A 17138-nucleotide genomic window follows, 5' to 3' on the forward strand; every position below is an offset into this window, starting at 1 on the left:
CTGCTTGAGTTGGGCTTCTTTACCAGGGCAGAGAACTGTGTTCTAAGGAGCCAAGTCTTGCCAGAACACCAACAATGCAAGTGGGGGCGCTCTTTAGCCCTGGATGTCAGAGCAGAGTTGGGAAAATATTCAGTAGCCCACAAAGATGAGTATTTCATGTTTATCTTTGTGTTCAAATCTCTCTTCCCTCCACCTGCACTTTCAGAAGGTCATAAACATATTCATTTTCTCTGGAGTTAATACTTATCAGTGGGGCCTGGCCTTGGAAAAGCACACGCCTATGATAAATATCGAGGCGTTGATTCTAAGACACGTGCTCTGGAGGTTAGTTTTTATTGCTACCAACTGTGTTCGGGGTGCTATAGTAACTAAGAGTTCAGCACCTCGGTTTCAAGTGCTCTGTGAATAAATTTTTTTTTTTTTAAAGATTTTATTTATTTATTTATTTGAGAGAGAGACAGTGAGAGAGAGCATGAGCGAGGAGAAGGTCAGAGGGAGAAGCAGACTCCCCATGGAGCTGGGAGCCCGATGTGGGACTCGATCCCGGAACCCCGGGATCATGACCTGAGCCGAAGGCAGTCGTCCAACCAACTGAGCCACCCAGGCATCCCTGTGAATAAATTTTAATCCGGCTTTGGTAAAGTGAAACAATCTGAGTGAGGTCCGAGGCCTTAGGGTGGGGTTACACGACCACACTACCTCACTACCAAGATGGCAGCTTGGCAGTGACCTGGAGTCAGGTGGAGGCTGCTCTAGCTGAGACTGCTTTCTTAGTGTTCTTGCCGGCGTAGTATATCAAGATGACCCGGGTTTGAGTTTCACATCTGAATTTTGGCAACAAAGCCAAAGGAAAAAAATCACAGTAAAGGAAATAAAGGAACCAGCACATCCTAAGTATACATTTTGGGCTAGCCACTTTATACATTATTATTATCCTAACTGCAGCCCTAACAGGATGGGCACCCTTCTTGTAGAAGGAGAAACTGAGGTTTGCAGAGGGCTTTGGCAGCTTGTCTCAAACCTGTCCTCATGACCAGCAGGACAAGTGTTGTATTTGCCTTGTAACGTATAGATCTGTTGTTCTTCCTCTGAAAATCTCTAAGCCTCAGTTGTCTTTGCCAGTAGAATTGGGGAAAACAGTACTTAGATAATAAAACTCACAGACTAAAATGAGATTTATATGCATGCGAAATGCTTGTCTACTACAGACCAGGATATCACTTCCCAGCTAGTATTTTCTGCATGTCTCCTAATTTGCACTTTTTCTGGTTATGCTACTTGATTTATATCAGAAGCAAGAATAGACTGTTTGGAAAGAACATGCCATCAACTAATTTCTCCATTGTTACCAAGTAGTAAGTGAAATTTATTAAATAAGATCCTGTTTTTAAGTAAGACATACTTTAAAGATTTTTTTTTTTTTAATTTATTTATTTGACAGAGAGAGATCACAAGTAGATGGAGAGGCAGGCAGAGAGAGAGAGAGAGGGAAGCAGGCTCCCTGCTGAGCAGAGAGCCCGATGCGGGACTCGATCCCAGGACCCTGAGATCATGACCTGAGCCGAAGGCAGCGGCTTAACCCACCCAGGCGCCCCTAAGTAAGACATACTTTAAATCTAAAGACTAACTTTGATATCTACCTAGTCTCATTTCTAGAAGTTTGTGAGGTTTTGACATGGTGATGAAACATTTATGTAGCCTTATTTCCAGCATTTACCTTTCGTGATAGGAGCTAGTGAGAATGATCTGGCTGGACCTAGAGAAGGGGAGAGAAAGAGACAGGGTCCATGATGTGGCTCTTGGACCCTGTTCTTTGTGATCAGTATTGGGTGACTTTTGGCTTCCTTGGACTCTGATGAAGGTAATCACCTTGCCCCAGGTGTCTTTGTCTTTTCATTTGATAGAATCTTTATATGTCAGTGTAAATAAAGGTTTTATCTTCAGATAAGCTGATGCTGTAGTGATTAAAGGGCTTAGGTAGGACCAGCACATAACTTATTAACACACAGTAAATTCTAGCTAGAATGGTAATTGCCCGTGTTGCAATGATGAGCTTGAATAAGGAAGCTTGGGTAAGAGTACCCAAAATATAAATACGTTTAATGTTGGTTCTTTTTTTTTTAACATCTTTGTTTTATTTTATTTTATTTTTTTAGTGTTCAAAGATTCATTGTTTATGCATCACACCAGTGCTCCATGCAATATGTGCCCTCCTTAATACCCACCACCAGGCTCACCCATCCCCCACCCCCCTCCCTTCCAAAACCCTCAGTTTGTTTCTCAGAGTCCATTCTCTCATGGTTTGTCTCCCACTCCGATTTCCCCCAATTCACTTTTCCTTTCCTTCTCCTAATGTCCTCCATGTTATTCTTTATGCTCCACAAGTAAGTGAAACCATATGATAACTGACTCTCTCTGCTTGACTTATTTCACTCAGCACAATCTCCTCCAGTCCCATCTATGTTGATGCAAAAGTTGGGTATACATCCTTCCTGATGGCTGAGTAATATTCCATTGTATATATGGACCGCATCTTCTTTAACCATTCCTCTGTTGAAGGGCATCTTGGCTCTTTGCACAGTTTGGCGATTGTGGACATTGCTGCTATGGACACTGGGGTACATGTGGCCCTTCGTTTCACTACGTCTTTATCTTTGGGATAAATACCCAGTAGTGCAATTGCAGGGTCATAGGGTAGCTCTGTTTTTAATTTTTGGGGGAATCTCTACAGTTTTCCGAAGTGGCTGCACCAACTTGCATTGCCACCAGTGTAAGAGGGTTCCCCTTTCTCCACATCCTCTCCAACATATGTTGTTTACTGTCTTGTTGATTTTGACCATTCTACCTGGTGTAAGGTGATATCTCAATGTGGTTTTGATTTTAATTCCCCTGATGGTTAGTAATGATGAACATTTTCTCATGTGTCTGTTAGCCTTTTGTATGTTTTTATTTTATTTTATTTTTTTAATTTAAATTGTTTATTTTTTTTTATTAACATATAATGTATTATTAACCCTAGGGGTACAGGTCTGTGAATCGTCAGGTTTACACACTTCACAGCACTCACCATAGCACATACCTTCCCCAATGTCCATAACCTCACCTCCTTCTCCCTGCCCCGCCCCCACCGCAACCTTCAGTTTGTTTTGTGAGATTAAGAGTCTCTTATGGTTTGTCTCGTCCTGATCCCATCTTGTTTCATTTATTCTTTTCCTAACCCCCAAACCCCCCCACGTTGCCTCTCAACTCCCTCATATCAGGGAGATCATATGATAATTGTCTTTCTCTGATTGACTTATTTCGCTAGCATAATACCCTCTAGTTCCATCCACATCATCACAAATGGCAAGATTTCATTTCTTTTGATGGATGCATAGTATTTCTTTGTGTGTGTGTGTGTGTGTGTGTATACACCACATCTTCTTCATCCATTCATCTGTTGATGGACATCTAGGTTCTTTCCATAGTTTGGATATTGTGGACATTGCTGCTATAAACATTTGGGTGCACGTGGCCCTTCGGTTCACTACATTTGTATCTTTAGGGTAAATACCCAGGAGTGCAATTGCTGGGCCATAGGGTAGTTCTATTTTCAATGCTTTAAGGAACCTCCATGCTGTTTTCCAAGTGGTTACACCAACTTGCATTCCCACCAACAGTGTAGGAGGGTTCCCCTATCTCCGCATCCTCGCCAGCATCTGTCATTTCCTGACTTGTTAAATTTTAGCCATTCTGACTGGTGTGAGGTGGTATCTCATTGTGGTTTTGATTTGTATTTCCCTGATGCCGAGTGATGTGGAGCACTTTTTCATGTGTCTGTTGGCCATCTGGATGTCTTCTTTGTAGAAATGCCTATTCATGTCCTCTGCCCATTTCTTGATTGGATTATTTGTTCTTTGGGTGTTGAGTTTGATAAGTTCTTTATAGATTTTGGATACTAACCCTTTATCTGATATGTCGTTTCCAAATATCTTCTCCCATTTTGTCTGCTGTTTTTTGATTTTGTTAACTGTTTCCTTTGCTGTGCAAAAGCTTTTGATCTTGATGATGTCCCATTAGTTCATTTTTGCCCTTGTGTCCCTTGCCTTTGGCGATGTTCCTTGGAAGAAGTTGCTGCGGCTGAGGTCGAAGAGGTTGCTGCCTGTGTTCTCCTCAAGGATTTTGATGGATTCCTTTCTCACATTGAGGTCCTTCATCCATTTTGAGTCTATTTTCATGTGTCATGTAAGGAAATGGTCCAATTTCATTTTTCTGCTTGTGGCTATCCAATTTTCCCAACACCATTTGTTGAAGAGACTATCTTTTTAACATTGGACATTCTTTCTGCTTTGTCGAAGATTAGTTGACCATAGAGTTGAGGGTCTATTTCTGGGCTCTCTCTTCTATTCTATTGATCTGTGTGTCTGTTTTTGTGCCAGTACTGTACTGTCTTGATGATGATAGCTTTGTAATAGAGCTTGAAGTCTGGAATTGTGATGCCATCAACTTTGGCTTTCTGTATGTTTTCTTTTCAGAAGTGTCTGTTCATGTCTTCTGCCCATTTTTTGACATGATCATCTGTTTTTTGGGTGTTGAGTTTGAGGAGTTATTTCTAGATCTTGGATATCAGCCCTTTGTCTGTAATGTCATTTGTGAACATCTCCCATTGTGTGGGTTGCCTTTTTGTTTTGTTGACTGTTTCCTTTGCTGTACAGAAGCTTTTTATCTTGATGAAGTCCTAAAATTCATTTTCACTTTTGTTTCCTTTGCCTTTGGAGACATGGCTTGAAAGAAGTTGCTGTGGCCGATGTTGAAGAAGTTACTGCCTATGGTCTCCTCTAGGATTTTGATAGATTCTTGCCTCATGTTGAGGTCTTTCATCCATTTCCAGTTTATCTTTGTGTATGGTGTCATGGAGCGGAAGAATAAACATTGTTAAAATGTCTATATGGCCCAGAGCAATCTATACTTTCAGTGCCATCCCTATCAAAATTCCACCACCATTCTTCAAAGTGCTGGAACAAATAATCCTAAAATTTGTATGGAACTGTAATGTTGGTTCATTTTAACTTAATCTTCCCCTGATTTGTAAGCTTGCCACGAGAGATAAAATACCAAATGCTCTCTTGAAGGTTGTAGGCGGGCTCTGCCTGTTCTATCGCTGCACATGGGAGTGGGGAGGCCAGTGTGTTTGGGCAGGTGACAGGGACGGGGGGGGGGGGCACTGGTGATCAACATTAGACATCTGCAGAAACTGGAACAGCATTTTAATTTTCAACCAGGGCCAAGAAGGGGTGCTGACTCTCGGGATCCTAGGTTCTCACCCCAGGAAAGATTTTGATGTTATCTGTGGCCTCAGAGGGGACAGAATAGAACAAAAGTAGGAGCGCCCTATTCGTCTACAGACTTAGGGCTCCATCTTGGGGAGGCCAGAACATCATAGAGAACCAGTTTAGGGAGTTGTGATGAATGGTGAGGTGGGAGGTCGAAAATGCTTGAGCTAGTGGGTGTCTCTGTGGCTCTCTGAAAGCAAAGATTCCTACGTTTCTGGCACTGCAATCAATGTTAACTGTAGTTGTCATGGTCTAAGTGGGTCACTTGTCTGTGATGTGTAGGAAAAGTCTATGGTCCCTCAGCGGTTTTCAAACCATAGCAAGCATCAGGATCATGTGGAGGGCAGAGTTAAAAGGGCTTGCTGGCCCACCCCCGTGGTTTCTCATCCTCAGGAATGGCACATGAGAGTGTGTGGTTCTAGCAAGTTCTCAGGTACTGTAGATGTTCTTGGAGTGGGGACCACGCTTTGAGAACCGCTGTTCTGTAGAAGCAAGCTGCAGCTGTAACACCGCAACCCCAGAGAGCTTTTGAGAGAAGCCGAGGCCTTTTCCATGCCATGGCATACTTAGAAAATGGTATTGTTGTACAGAGCAGTAAACTTAAAGGGGATGTGGATCCCTAGATGGTGACTAACCATGGGCTCTAGCTCTGAGGACTGAGGTGTTCTGTGCCTCATGGCACACCTGTTGGGGTGTGCTGACACAGGGTACATGAGTCTGCAGCACGATTTCCATTTGCAGGACAAGGGGACCTTGAATGAGATCACAGACTGAGTATGAGGTTTCTAGACTGCTCTCCACCCCCCAAGTTCAAATACCTCATTGAAACTTAGGGAGCGGCAGAATTCACCTTTGCTGGTATACATTAATAATTCCCTGTGGGCAACGTCAGTTTGGGCAGGGGACCTTGTGATAGCTAAATCCTCAGTGGCATCTGATTAAGATAAATTAATCAGATTTGCTCAAGCCTCGTCCACCATCTCATCATTTGTGGGATTAGTTCCTTGGAGAGCATCTCTGTTCAACCCACCGAGGGCAGAGGAACCTCTTGAGGGTGCTTTCTAGAGGCAATTTTGAGGCTTTGTTGAGCGAGCATCTATGAGTGTAAAACAACCAAAAACAGGAAAAACGAGTTGGGCCACTTGCTGTAGTGCCAGAGAAGGTGGACCTCAGGTGGTAAACACTGGAGATGGTACTTTGAGATTATGGTGCTCTTCCCTCTGATGTCTGCTATGTTTCTCCACTTAACTTACCAAGCAGGAAAAGCCTTTCTGTTTCCCTTTGGAGGGTGGTGTTCCTACACTCTGATCTCAACAGAGACCCCTGGTGACAAAGCACGTATTCGTTTTAATTTTCAAGTCCGTTTAATCCACAGTAATTTTGTTTCAAAATCATCTCTAACACATTCGTCTGATAAGCAAGTAAAATTCTTCAGAGTGGATTCACGTCATACCGGTTAGGGTGTGGTGAGGAGGTAAGGCGCTGAGAATGGTTCCTGTTGTTTCGGGGAATAGTCAGCACCCATCCTTAAGTGACTGAGGTGGCTGTTAGTTGTGCCAGAAAGAGTTTGTCTTTGGAGTCAGGCAGACCAGGGTTCCAGTCCTCCCTCTACCAAGTGACCTTGGGCTGATTAATTTATTCACAAAGACTCAATTTCCTCATCTGAAAATAGAGATAGTCCTATCTCTCCTGGCAATGGTGAGGAACAAACAAGGCCAGGTTTTGTAGGCATGTGACCGATACTCAAACAGGTGAACTTTCCCTTCCGTTCTTAGAGGTCAGTGACTTGTGTCACATTGTCCCCACCACTTGGATGAGGGTGGAGCCTGTGTTGTGTGGACTGGGAATGAAGAGGGGGCCAAGAGGAGAGTGGGGGTTGGCTGTCATTGCTCTTTTTGAGTTATGCTAATTGCAGATGACCTTGATTTGTGTGGAGAGCAGTGTTTTCCCACACTTGGTTTTGGGAGAGGGAGGGTTTCCTTTCAAAGTGACCTAAACCTTTCTTGACCTTTTTGTGCCATCTCTGACTTGAAGAAAGTCAAGGTGGGGCGGCTGCACTGAAGCCCAGAGCGCAGGCACCCATGATGGTGGAGATGCTCGGATCCAGGGGAGGAAGGGCCGTGATGATAGTTGCTGGGAGGACAGCTGCGCTGGAGCCACCCCTTTTGTTTGCCTTTTGGCACCCCACAGGGACTTAGGATGTTTTTATTAACTCTCCAAGGAGCGTTAGATGTTATTTGTTACCAGGATTTTTTTCACAAGTGCGTAATCAGAACACTTCTAATAAGTGTAATTAAAATGGAGGATTTTTTAAAAAAGGATTTTATTTATTTATTTGAGAGAGTACGAGCAGGGGGAGGGGCAAAGAGGCAGAGGGAGAAGCAGGATCTCCGCTGAGTATGGAGTCCAACATGGGGCTCTAGCCCAGAAACCCAGGATCATGACTTGAGCCCAAGGCAGGCACTTAACTGATTAAGCTACCCAGGCGCCCCAGGTATAATTAAATTTTGAATAAAAATTTATCCTCGTTGTAATTACCTCTTGTGAAAATCTTTTGAAATTACTTTATTTGAATGTATTTTATTTTTACATTTCAGAAGCACTTTAGTTCTTTCTTAATGGGAGTAGGAATCTTAGTGGAACTTTCCTATGTATCACCCTAAATTAATTATTTGTATTTTTTTTAAAGATTTTATTTATTTATTTGTCAGAGAGAGTGAGCACAGGCAGACAGAGTGGCAGGCAGAGGGAGAAGCAGGCTCCCTGCTGAGCAGGGAGCCCGATGTGGGACTCGATCCCAGGACGCTGGGATCACGACCTGAGCAGAAGGCAGCCGCTTAACCATTTGAGCCACCCAGGCGTCCCTATTTGTATTCTTTAAACATGGTCTGTGTGAGTACTTGTCCTTTTTGAAGTTAGTCTCAAGAGTGAGTCTGAGTTGGGGCGCCTGGGTGGCTTAGTGGGTTAAGCCGCTGCCTTCGGCTCAGGTCATGATCTCAGGGTCCTGGGATCGAGCCCCGCATCGGGCTCTCTGCTCAGCAGGGAGCCTGCTTCCTCCTCTCTCTCTGCCTGCCTCTCTGCCTGCTTGTGATCTCTCTCTGTCAAATAAATAAATAAAATCTTTAAAAAAAAAAAGAGTGAGTCTGAGTCACTCTTTAGTTGGTTAGATGTATGTTTTCTCCACAGCCACTGTGTATGTCCGTCCCTCCTTTTTCTTCTCTTTTTCAAAGATTTCATTTACTTATTCGTCAGAGAGAGAGCACAAGCAGGAGGAGCAGCAGGGAGAGGGAGAAGCAGGCTCCTGTGTGGGGCTCCATGTGGGGCTTGATTCCAGAATGCTGGGACCATGACCTGAGCCAAAGGCAGATACTTAACCAACTTGCCACCCAGGCGTCTGCTTCCTTCTGCTGTCTTGTTTTTCCCTTTCACAATGTCTGAATGTGGGATGGGGTGCTGCTAGGACCAGCACCTCCTCAAACAGAAGCCATTTAAGGGAAGCCAGTTGGGCCTGCTGTGTGGATTTCTGCAGCATCCGTCCACCCCCACTCCCCCTGCTTTGCTTGGGTCTCCTCCCCACTAAAAGGCTCTGGGGTGGGAGTATGGGATCAGGCCTCCAGGCTGGCTGGCCCCGAGGCTCCACCGGGCTTCAGAGCAGTACCCACCGGCTCTCAAACTTTTCTTTCCCCTCAGTACTTATGCTTAAAAGGCCTATCTTTTTTTACTTCATATTTTCATTCTGCTTTCTTCTGACCCTAATCCCTTAGAGCTTTTCTCAGGATACTTTAGGAAAGTCGTTCACTATTTTTTATTGAGTATTAAGCCTCGTTTTTCTCAGGTTCTAAAGCTTTAAAAATTTACAACAGTTACTAGAATAGTGGGTTTTATTTGCTTATTGTCAAGAATTTGAGCTATGTCATCAAGTTCTGTGGACTGGATGAGGACCCAATCAGTAATACCAGTGCTGCTCAGAAATCCCTTTGTGGGGTGCGTTAGGTATCTGCCTTTGGCTCAGGTCATGAGTCCTGGGGTGGAGCCCAGCATGGGGCTCCCTGCTCAGCAGGAAGCCTGCTTCTCCCTCTCCCACTCCCCCTGCTTGTGTTCCCTCTATTGCTGTGTCTCTCTCTGTCAAATAAATAAATGAAATCTTTAAAAAAAAAAAAGAAATGCCTCTGCTCAAAAAAAAAAAAAGAAATGCCTCTGCTCACACCAGGAAACACAGGCTGAGGACTCCTGTGTAAGTGCCCACTGGGGCTGCTATTCTTTGAATGCAGCAAGTTTGCATTGGTACTATGAGAAAAGGAGTAATTCAGCTTCTTTCTGGAAAAATGAAGGATAGGAAGAAAAAAAATACCTTACTCCTTGTTTTACAAACATATTTTGCCTTTGCCTAGAGATTGTTAAGCTCCTTTTCAGGACAAAGCCTGCTTCTTATTTATCTTTGAGTCTGGCTGGAGAATTTTTTTTTTTAATCTGCAATGCATTACAAATTTGCATATCATACTTGCACCGGGGCCATGTTAATAATTAATCTTCCCTGCATTGTTCTAACTTTAGTATACGTTCTGCCAAAGCAAAGCACTGCCTTGGGATTTTCTGTGTATATGCATAAAAAAGGTTTAAAAACTGGAGCCCTGTGCTGGAGGGTGAAGTGAGGGGTCAAGCTGGGCTGGTTCTGCTGACTCGAAGAGCTGAAGGTCAGCTCAGAGCAGCTCATTTGATAAGATGTTTGGATATGTACAGTATAGACGTTCAGCAGTAATAAACGAGATCACCTTTCTGCAGCCAGTTCTGGGCTCCTGATTTGTGCCTGGTACCATGCTGGGCTCTGGAGACCCAGGGAAAGGTAGGAGGCAGCCCAGGGAGGGGTGGCGGATTGTAGCAGAGGCTTTTGAGGGAGCTGTATAGTTCAATCCCACATTAACCTTTTCCTTGGTGTAGGTGCTTGGAAAAGGTGTCTAGCTCCCTGAGTCATAGCTTCCTCATTTCTGAAAAGGGAATGTTAGTATTTACCTGTACGCTTGTGCCTACTGAATGATCTGTGTTTCATTGTTTGGCACATTGTAAGCGGGCAGAAAGTCGTGGTCTTAAGAATAGTCCACTGCCGCCTGAAGTTAGAACAATGACGGGAACAAGCCATTATTCTGGTTGGGAACGACTGTAAGGCCGTGCCTAAGTGCTCTCCCGTGGGAGGCTTGTGTGCACAGGTGCTGAGCGAGACCGAGCGCAGGTAGGTGCTTCATCTCTCAGCAAAGACATGTGTGGAAGGCCTCGGGGGCTTATGGGCATGGCCACTACTTGGTAGTGAGCCAAGACTTGAAGCCCAATTAAGAATTATCTGGCAAAGACAGGGGAAAGGCTTATCCTTCCAGGCACTAAGAAGTCTGCAAGGACACCCAGGTGCCTTTTTGGTAACGTTTCGATTTCAGGTTTACCAGAACAGTCGAGCTTTGCAGCCTCGCTCAAGTTATGAAGAGGAAAAACATGGAAAAGTGTTAAATGGGTCTTTAAGTAAAGGAAGTCTTTTGAAATTCTGATGAAGTGTCCAAGATAAGAATAGACCTTTGACTTGGGGAGCGTTTGCCTGTGAAGCTTGGCAGTGGTATCAAGTTCTAGGGAATCCATTGGGAGCTGAGAATGGTTCCCACCTGTCTGTGTCCTCATGCGGTGACATCTAAGCACACTCCCTTGCAAGCCACCCACTGGTTTCCCAGTTGCCGCCAAACTCCCACTTTCAGAAGGAAGTGATCCCATTTCTGGCTTGAGGGACTGCTAATCAAGAATACCTTATGTACTTCAAGTGGTGGGTAAAGAGGTATCTTGGTATCTGTTACTGCAATGATGGAAAGGAGCAGGTCCTGTTTCAATGCTATGCTTAATGGGAAACAAGGCGTACTGTGTGTGTTGTAGGGAAATAGGCTGTATTGGTGCTGAACCTAATTGTAAGGACTTAGTAGCAAAATAGTCTTTCACATTTAAATACTTACAGAAGTTCTTTGTTTACATCAACTGGCTTTAATTTCAGAACCCAGCATCTTCTGAGTTTTTACTATGCTCATCAAGGTATTGTGCTAAATATGGTGTCTTCTCATCTCATTGGACTGTAAACAGAACTTTATGACGTAGGTCGTTTCCCCATTGACCATGCCACTAATTTTTTTTAGTTGTAGTAAAATTAACATACAATGTTATATCAGTTTCAGGTGTACGACGTAATGATTCCACAACTGTCTATATTCCTCATTGCTCATGTGATAAGTATAGTCACCACTTCTCACCAAACAACCTTATTACAATCTTACTGACTGTATTTTCTATGCTGAACTTTTCATCTTTGTGACTTGTTTTGTAACTGGAAGTTTGCACCTCTTTTTTTTTAAGAGTTTATTTATTTATTTGATAGAGATCACAAGTAGTCAGAGAGGCAGGCAGAGAGAGAGAGGGGGAAGCAGGCTCCCTGCCGAGCAGAGAGCCTGACATGGGGCTCGATTCCAGGACCCTGAGATCACGACCTGAGCCGAAGGCAGAGGCTTAACCCACTGAGCCACTCAGGCACGCCAAGTTTGCACCTTTTAATCCCCTTTATTTTACCTATCCCCCCACCCACGTCCCCTCCAGCAACCACAGGTTTGTTCCTTGTATTGAAGATCTGGTTTTTTGGGGCGCCTGGGTGGCTCAGAGGGTTAAGCTTCTGCCTTCAGCTCAGGTCATGATCTCAGGGTCCTGAGATCGAGCCCCACATTATGAAGCATGAGCAATCCCCGCTCTGCTTAGCGGGAGCCTGCTTCCCCCTCTCTATTCACCTGCCTCTCTGCCTACTTGTGATCGCTGGCTGTGTGTTAAATAAATAAAAATCTTAAAAAAAAAATCTGGTTTTTGTCTCCTTTTTTCTGTGTTTATTCATTTGTTTTATTTCTTAAATTCTATATATGAGTGAAATCATGTGGTATTTGTTTTTCTTTATCTGACTTACTTGACTTAACTTGACTTATATGACTAACATAGCTTCTAGGTCCATTCATGTTGTTGCATATGACCAGATCTCGTTCTTTTTTGTGGCTGAGTAACATTATTCCATATACATCACATCGTCTTTGCCCAGTCAGCTGTCATTGGACACTTTGGTTGTTTCCACATCTTGGCTATTGTAAATAATGCTGCAGTAAACAAAGGGAGGGATGCATATATCTTTTTGAATTAGTGTTTTTGTTTTCTTTGGGCAAATGGCCAGTAGTGGAATGACTGGATCTTATGGCCTATTTTTAATTTTTTGAGGAGCCTCCATACTGTATTCCATAGTGGCTGCACCAGTTTGCATTCCGTCCAGTAGTGCCTGAGGGTTCCTTTTTCTCCACATCTTTACCGGTGTCTTGTCTTTTTTTGTTGTTGTTATCATCATTATTTTGTCTTCTTATTATTTCTTTTTGATTTTTGCCTTTCTGGCGGGTGTAAGGTGATACCTCATAATAGTTTTGATTTGCATTTCCCTGATGATTGGTGATGTTGAGCATCTTTCCATGTGTGTCTTGGCCATTTGTGTGTTGTCTTGGGAGAAATGTGTCAGGTCCTCTGCCCATTTTTAATCAGGTTATTTGTTTTTTCTGGATGCTGAGTTCATGCATTTTAGATATTAATCCCTTATTGGATATATCATTCGCAAATACTTTCTCTCATTCAGTGTGTTGCCTCTTTGTTTTGTTGATTGTTAACTTTGCTGTGCGAAAGTTTTATTTTGGGGTAGTCCCCGTAGTTTATTTTTGCTTTTGTTTGCCTTGTCTCAGGAGACAGACCTAGAAAAATGTTTCTATAGCTGATGCCAAAAAGATTACTGCCTGTGTTTTCTTCTAATTGTTGTATGGTTTCGGGCCTCCCAGTTAGGTCTTTAGGCCATTTTGAGTTTGTGTATTTGGTGTAGGACAGTGATCCAGTTTCAGCCTTGGCATACCGCCATCCAGTTGTGCAGCCCCATCTGTTGGAGAGACTGTTTTCTCCAGGTTCTGTGTTCTTGCCTCCTTTGTCTAGTTTGACCATATGAGTGTGGTCTGTTTCTGCGCTTTCCATTCTGTTCCGTTGATCTGTGTGTCTAATTTTTGTCCCACTACCATGCTGTCTTGAATACTTCAGCTTTTTAGTATATCTTGCAGTCCAGGGTTGTGATGCCTTCAGTTTTGTTGTTCTTTCCCAAGACTGCTTTGGCTTTTTGGAGTCTTTGTGCCTTCATACAAATTTCAGATATTATTCTAGTTCTGTGAACAGTGCTGTTGGTATTTTGATAGGGACTGCATTACATCTGTAGATTGCTTTGGGTAGTATGGACATATGAACAATAATGGTTCTTATAATCCGAGAGCATGGAGTATCTTTCCATTTGTGTGTGTCATCTTAAGTTTTTTTCTGTCAGTTTTTTTATGGTTTCATGTGTCTGTTGGCCATCTGTTCGTCTTCTTTGGGGAAATGTCTATCAGGTCCTCTGCCCATTTTTAATCAGATTGTTTGGTTTTTCCTGATACTGAGGTCGTGTATTAAAAACAGAGCCATTGAAAATGTATGTTAAAGGAGAATAGGTGCACCTGGGTGGCTCAGTGGGTTAAGCCTCTGCCTTCGGCTCATGTCATGGTCTCAGAGTCCTGAGATCGAGCCCCACATCGGGCTCTCTGCTCAGCAGGGAGCCCGTTTCCCCCTCTCTCTCTGCCTACTTGTGATCTTGTGATCTCTGTCAAATAAATAAATAAAATCTTAAAAAAAAAGATAAATCTCTCACTAAAGAACTATAGCAGAAATCAGTTTGCGCTTCTTAATTTCTTCTGTGGCTTCAACATTCCGTATTTAGTGTGGATAGGTTAAGAAGAACCAATGTCTTTTGTCCTAGATTAGTTTTCTAACTGTGGTGCCCAGACAGCAGCATAAGCATTACCTTAGAACTTGTTAGAGATGAAAATTCTTGGGGCGCCTGGGTGGCTCAGTTGGTTAAACGTCTGCCTTCGGCTCAGGTCATGATCCTGGGGTCCTGGGATTGAGCCCCGTGTCGGCTTCCCTCTCAGTGGGGAGTCTTCTTCTCCCTCTCCCTCTGCCACTCCCCCGCTTGTGTTCTCTGTGCTCTCTATAAAATAAATAAAATCTTTTAAAAAAAAAAAAAAAAAAGAAAGGAAAGGAAAAGAAATGAAATGAAAATTCTTGCCCTAACCCAGACCCAGCCTAGATAAAATGAGATTAGTCCTTGTATATGGGGTGGAGCAATGGATAATCTTTCTGCCTGGTCACATCAGGATGAGGGTCAGGTAATTGGAATTTTTTTTTTCTTTTTTGTAATTCTGTACTTGTTAAATTAACAATGGCATCATTTGTGTATTGGTAGGAATACGGATTTGATTGTTAACACTAACAATAACAAAGTGGGTTAACAGTATTTAATGAGCCCAATAAGTATTAGGTAATTTTATATGTGATATTTTTCTTCATTTCTTTCCCCTTTAAATTACAGGGTCAGTAATAACTGTGTCTCCTGGGGCTTTTTCTTTAGGTTAAAAACGTTTCTGCAGGCACACAGGACATGCCTCCTCCCCCTTCTGACTATGTGGAGAGAGTGGACAGTCCCGTGGCCTACTCTTCTAACGGTAAAGTGAATGACAAGAGGCCCTATCCGGAGTCTTCCTACAAATCAACACCGTAAGTAGCATCTTCCTCCTTTAGATAGAATGAGTCTTAAAAATGAGTAATTGGATACGTTGATAAATCAGTTCCTATTGTACCATTTAAAATAAATGCTTTAAAATAAATAAATAAATTTAACAGTTTCCCAAAGGCTGGAGACTGATCTTTTGCATTGTTGATGGAGGGTTGGCAGATGAGAAGGGTGGGACTGTCAGCGGATGGGATCTTCTCCCCCTTCTAAGCTTCTTTTCTCTTGCTGGTTTAAGGGTGAAAGGATAAATTGGGTTTTTTTTTTTTTTTTGCTCTAAAAAATTGGTTCTCTTCCCTGTTGCTGGTTTTGAAGTTGAGGTTAAAGTGGAGGATGGTACTGATAGAAAGCAGAGCTGTGTGCTGTTCTGTCTCTCCTTGCCTGAGAGGTCTCATGAATGGAAGGAGAAGGTTGCAGGTTGATCCACCACAGGCACGTCCATCTTTATTTAACAGCAGACTTTGTTTGAATTCAGGAATTCTGAGATCTCACTGGCTGTGCTAGATCCTTCATGTTGCTGGGAGGATGTAAAACTGATAAAGCCTGTAGGTATAGTTTTACAAGTAGTGTAAATAATCTCACACTGAGCTTCTGGACTAGAGTAGGTGCCATTATGGTTGCTGAAATGGTATCCCTATTGTGGTTTTAATTTACCCTAAAGCCTAATTCTAATTCAACCTAATGACTAGAGAGGTAAGGGTGTTTTGAAATACTGTTGTAGACTGGATATAATTTTTGCCTGAGGATGAAAAATTATTCATCTTTTTTTTGAGGATTTTATTTTATTATTATTTTAAGGTTTTATTTATTTATTTGACAGAGAGATCACAAATAAGCAGAGAGGTAGGCAGAGGGGGAGAGAGATGGGGAAGCAAGCTCCCCGCTGAGCAGAGAGCCTGATTCGGGGCTCAATCCCAGGAGCCTGAGATCATGATCCAAGCGGAAGGCAGAGGCCCAACCCACCGAGCCACCCAGGTGCCCCTGAATATTTTATTTTTAGGTCACCTCTACACCCACGGTGGGGCTGAAACTCACAGCCTTGAGATTAAGAGTCACGTATTCCAGTGACTGACTCAGGCAGCCACCCCCTTTTCTATATACAATTCTAGAACTTCAGATTCCTTTGTAGACTAAAAAATAAACCTTCCCTTTAACTACTTGGATTGTTTTAAGTTAAAGGTGTATCTGCTGGAAAACTTGGTGTTGCTTCAAAGTTATGTCTCCAGCTCCCTCGCCTACCCCCATCCCTCCCATCTAGTGGTCCACTTTAGGTAGAAATCCCCCCGAATGCACGGTAGTTTGGGCACCTGCAGCTAAGTTAATTGTGGAGTCAGTTTGAGACAATAGGGTTTATTATTACCCTGGAATGGAACTTGGAAACAGACAGGAGTTTGCCTTACCCTCAATACATATTTTGTTTGGGTCTTTAGAATTGACTATGCCATTGGTTTCAGTTGTGAATGATTTGGAGGAAGAGGATTTTCTTTGTTCTCCTTCTGTTTGGATTTTGAGAAAAAGCCATAGTGCTTGAGGCAGTCACAGGCAAAGGTATACAAAGTAGAGACACAACCCTTGTAAAAGTTTAAAACTGATTTGTATGACTTCCGTGCATACATAATAAATATTTATAATGCATCTTGTGACCAGCTGTGCCTCTAAATTAATTATAAAGCCTGAATGGTTACACAGTATTCCACATGCTGTCTCTTTTCATGAAAACCAAGATATTTTCACAAATTCATTTGCAACAATTTAAAAATCTTACTTATTCTTGGGGGCGCCTGGGTGGCTCAGTGGGTTAAGCCGCTGCCTTCGGCTCAGGTCATGATCTCAGAGTCCTGGGATCGAGCCCCGAATCGGGCTCTCTGCTCAGCAGGGAGCCTGCTTCCTCCTCTCTCTCTGCCTGCCTCTCTGCCTGCTTGTGATCTCTCTGTCAAATAAATAAATAAAATCTTAAAAAAAAAAAATCTTACTTATTCTTGAATAAGCCAATACATTTGTAAATATAAAATGGAAAAGGGACATAGGTTTAGCTTTTGTCCCCCACTACCTAGTTCCTGTTCCTAGAGGCAGCTAGTGTTACCACTTTCTTTTTTTTTAAGTAGGCTCCACACTGGGCTTGAACTCAGGTGCAGAGCTTGAGCTCACAA

The 17138-nt window shown here is 43.0% G+C and overlaps 1 protein-coding gene and 1 pseudogene across 3 annotated transcripts in view; one reads left to right on the forward strand and one right to left on the reverse strand.

Moving 5' to 3' along the window:
• OCLN (occludin) overlaps positions 1-17138 on the forward strand; it is a 66396-nt gene that overhangs the window by 33808 nt on the left and 15450 nt on the right. For all 3 annotated transcript variants that reach the window (XM_047729958.1, XM_047729957.1, XM_047729960.1), the window contains one exon: positions 14830-14975. In XM_047729958.1, the coding sequence (XP_047585914.1) occupies positions 14830-14975 (146 nt within the window). The remainder of the gene's footprint in view (positions 1-14829; positions 14976-17138) is intronic.
• LOC125101440 (uncharacterized) lies at positions 9777-9891 on the reverse strand (annotated as a pseudogene).

The sequence above is a fragment of the Lutra lutra genome, chromosome 5 (genome assembly GCF_902655055.1).
Source record: "Lutra lutra chromosome 5, mLutLut1.2, whole genome shotgun sequence".
In the NCBI taxonomy this organism is placed as follows: Eukaryota; Metazoa; Chordata; class Mammalia; order Carnivora; family Mustelidae; genus Lutra; species Lutra lutra.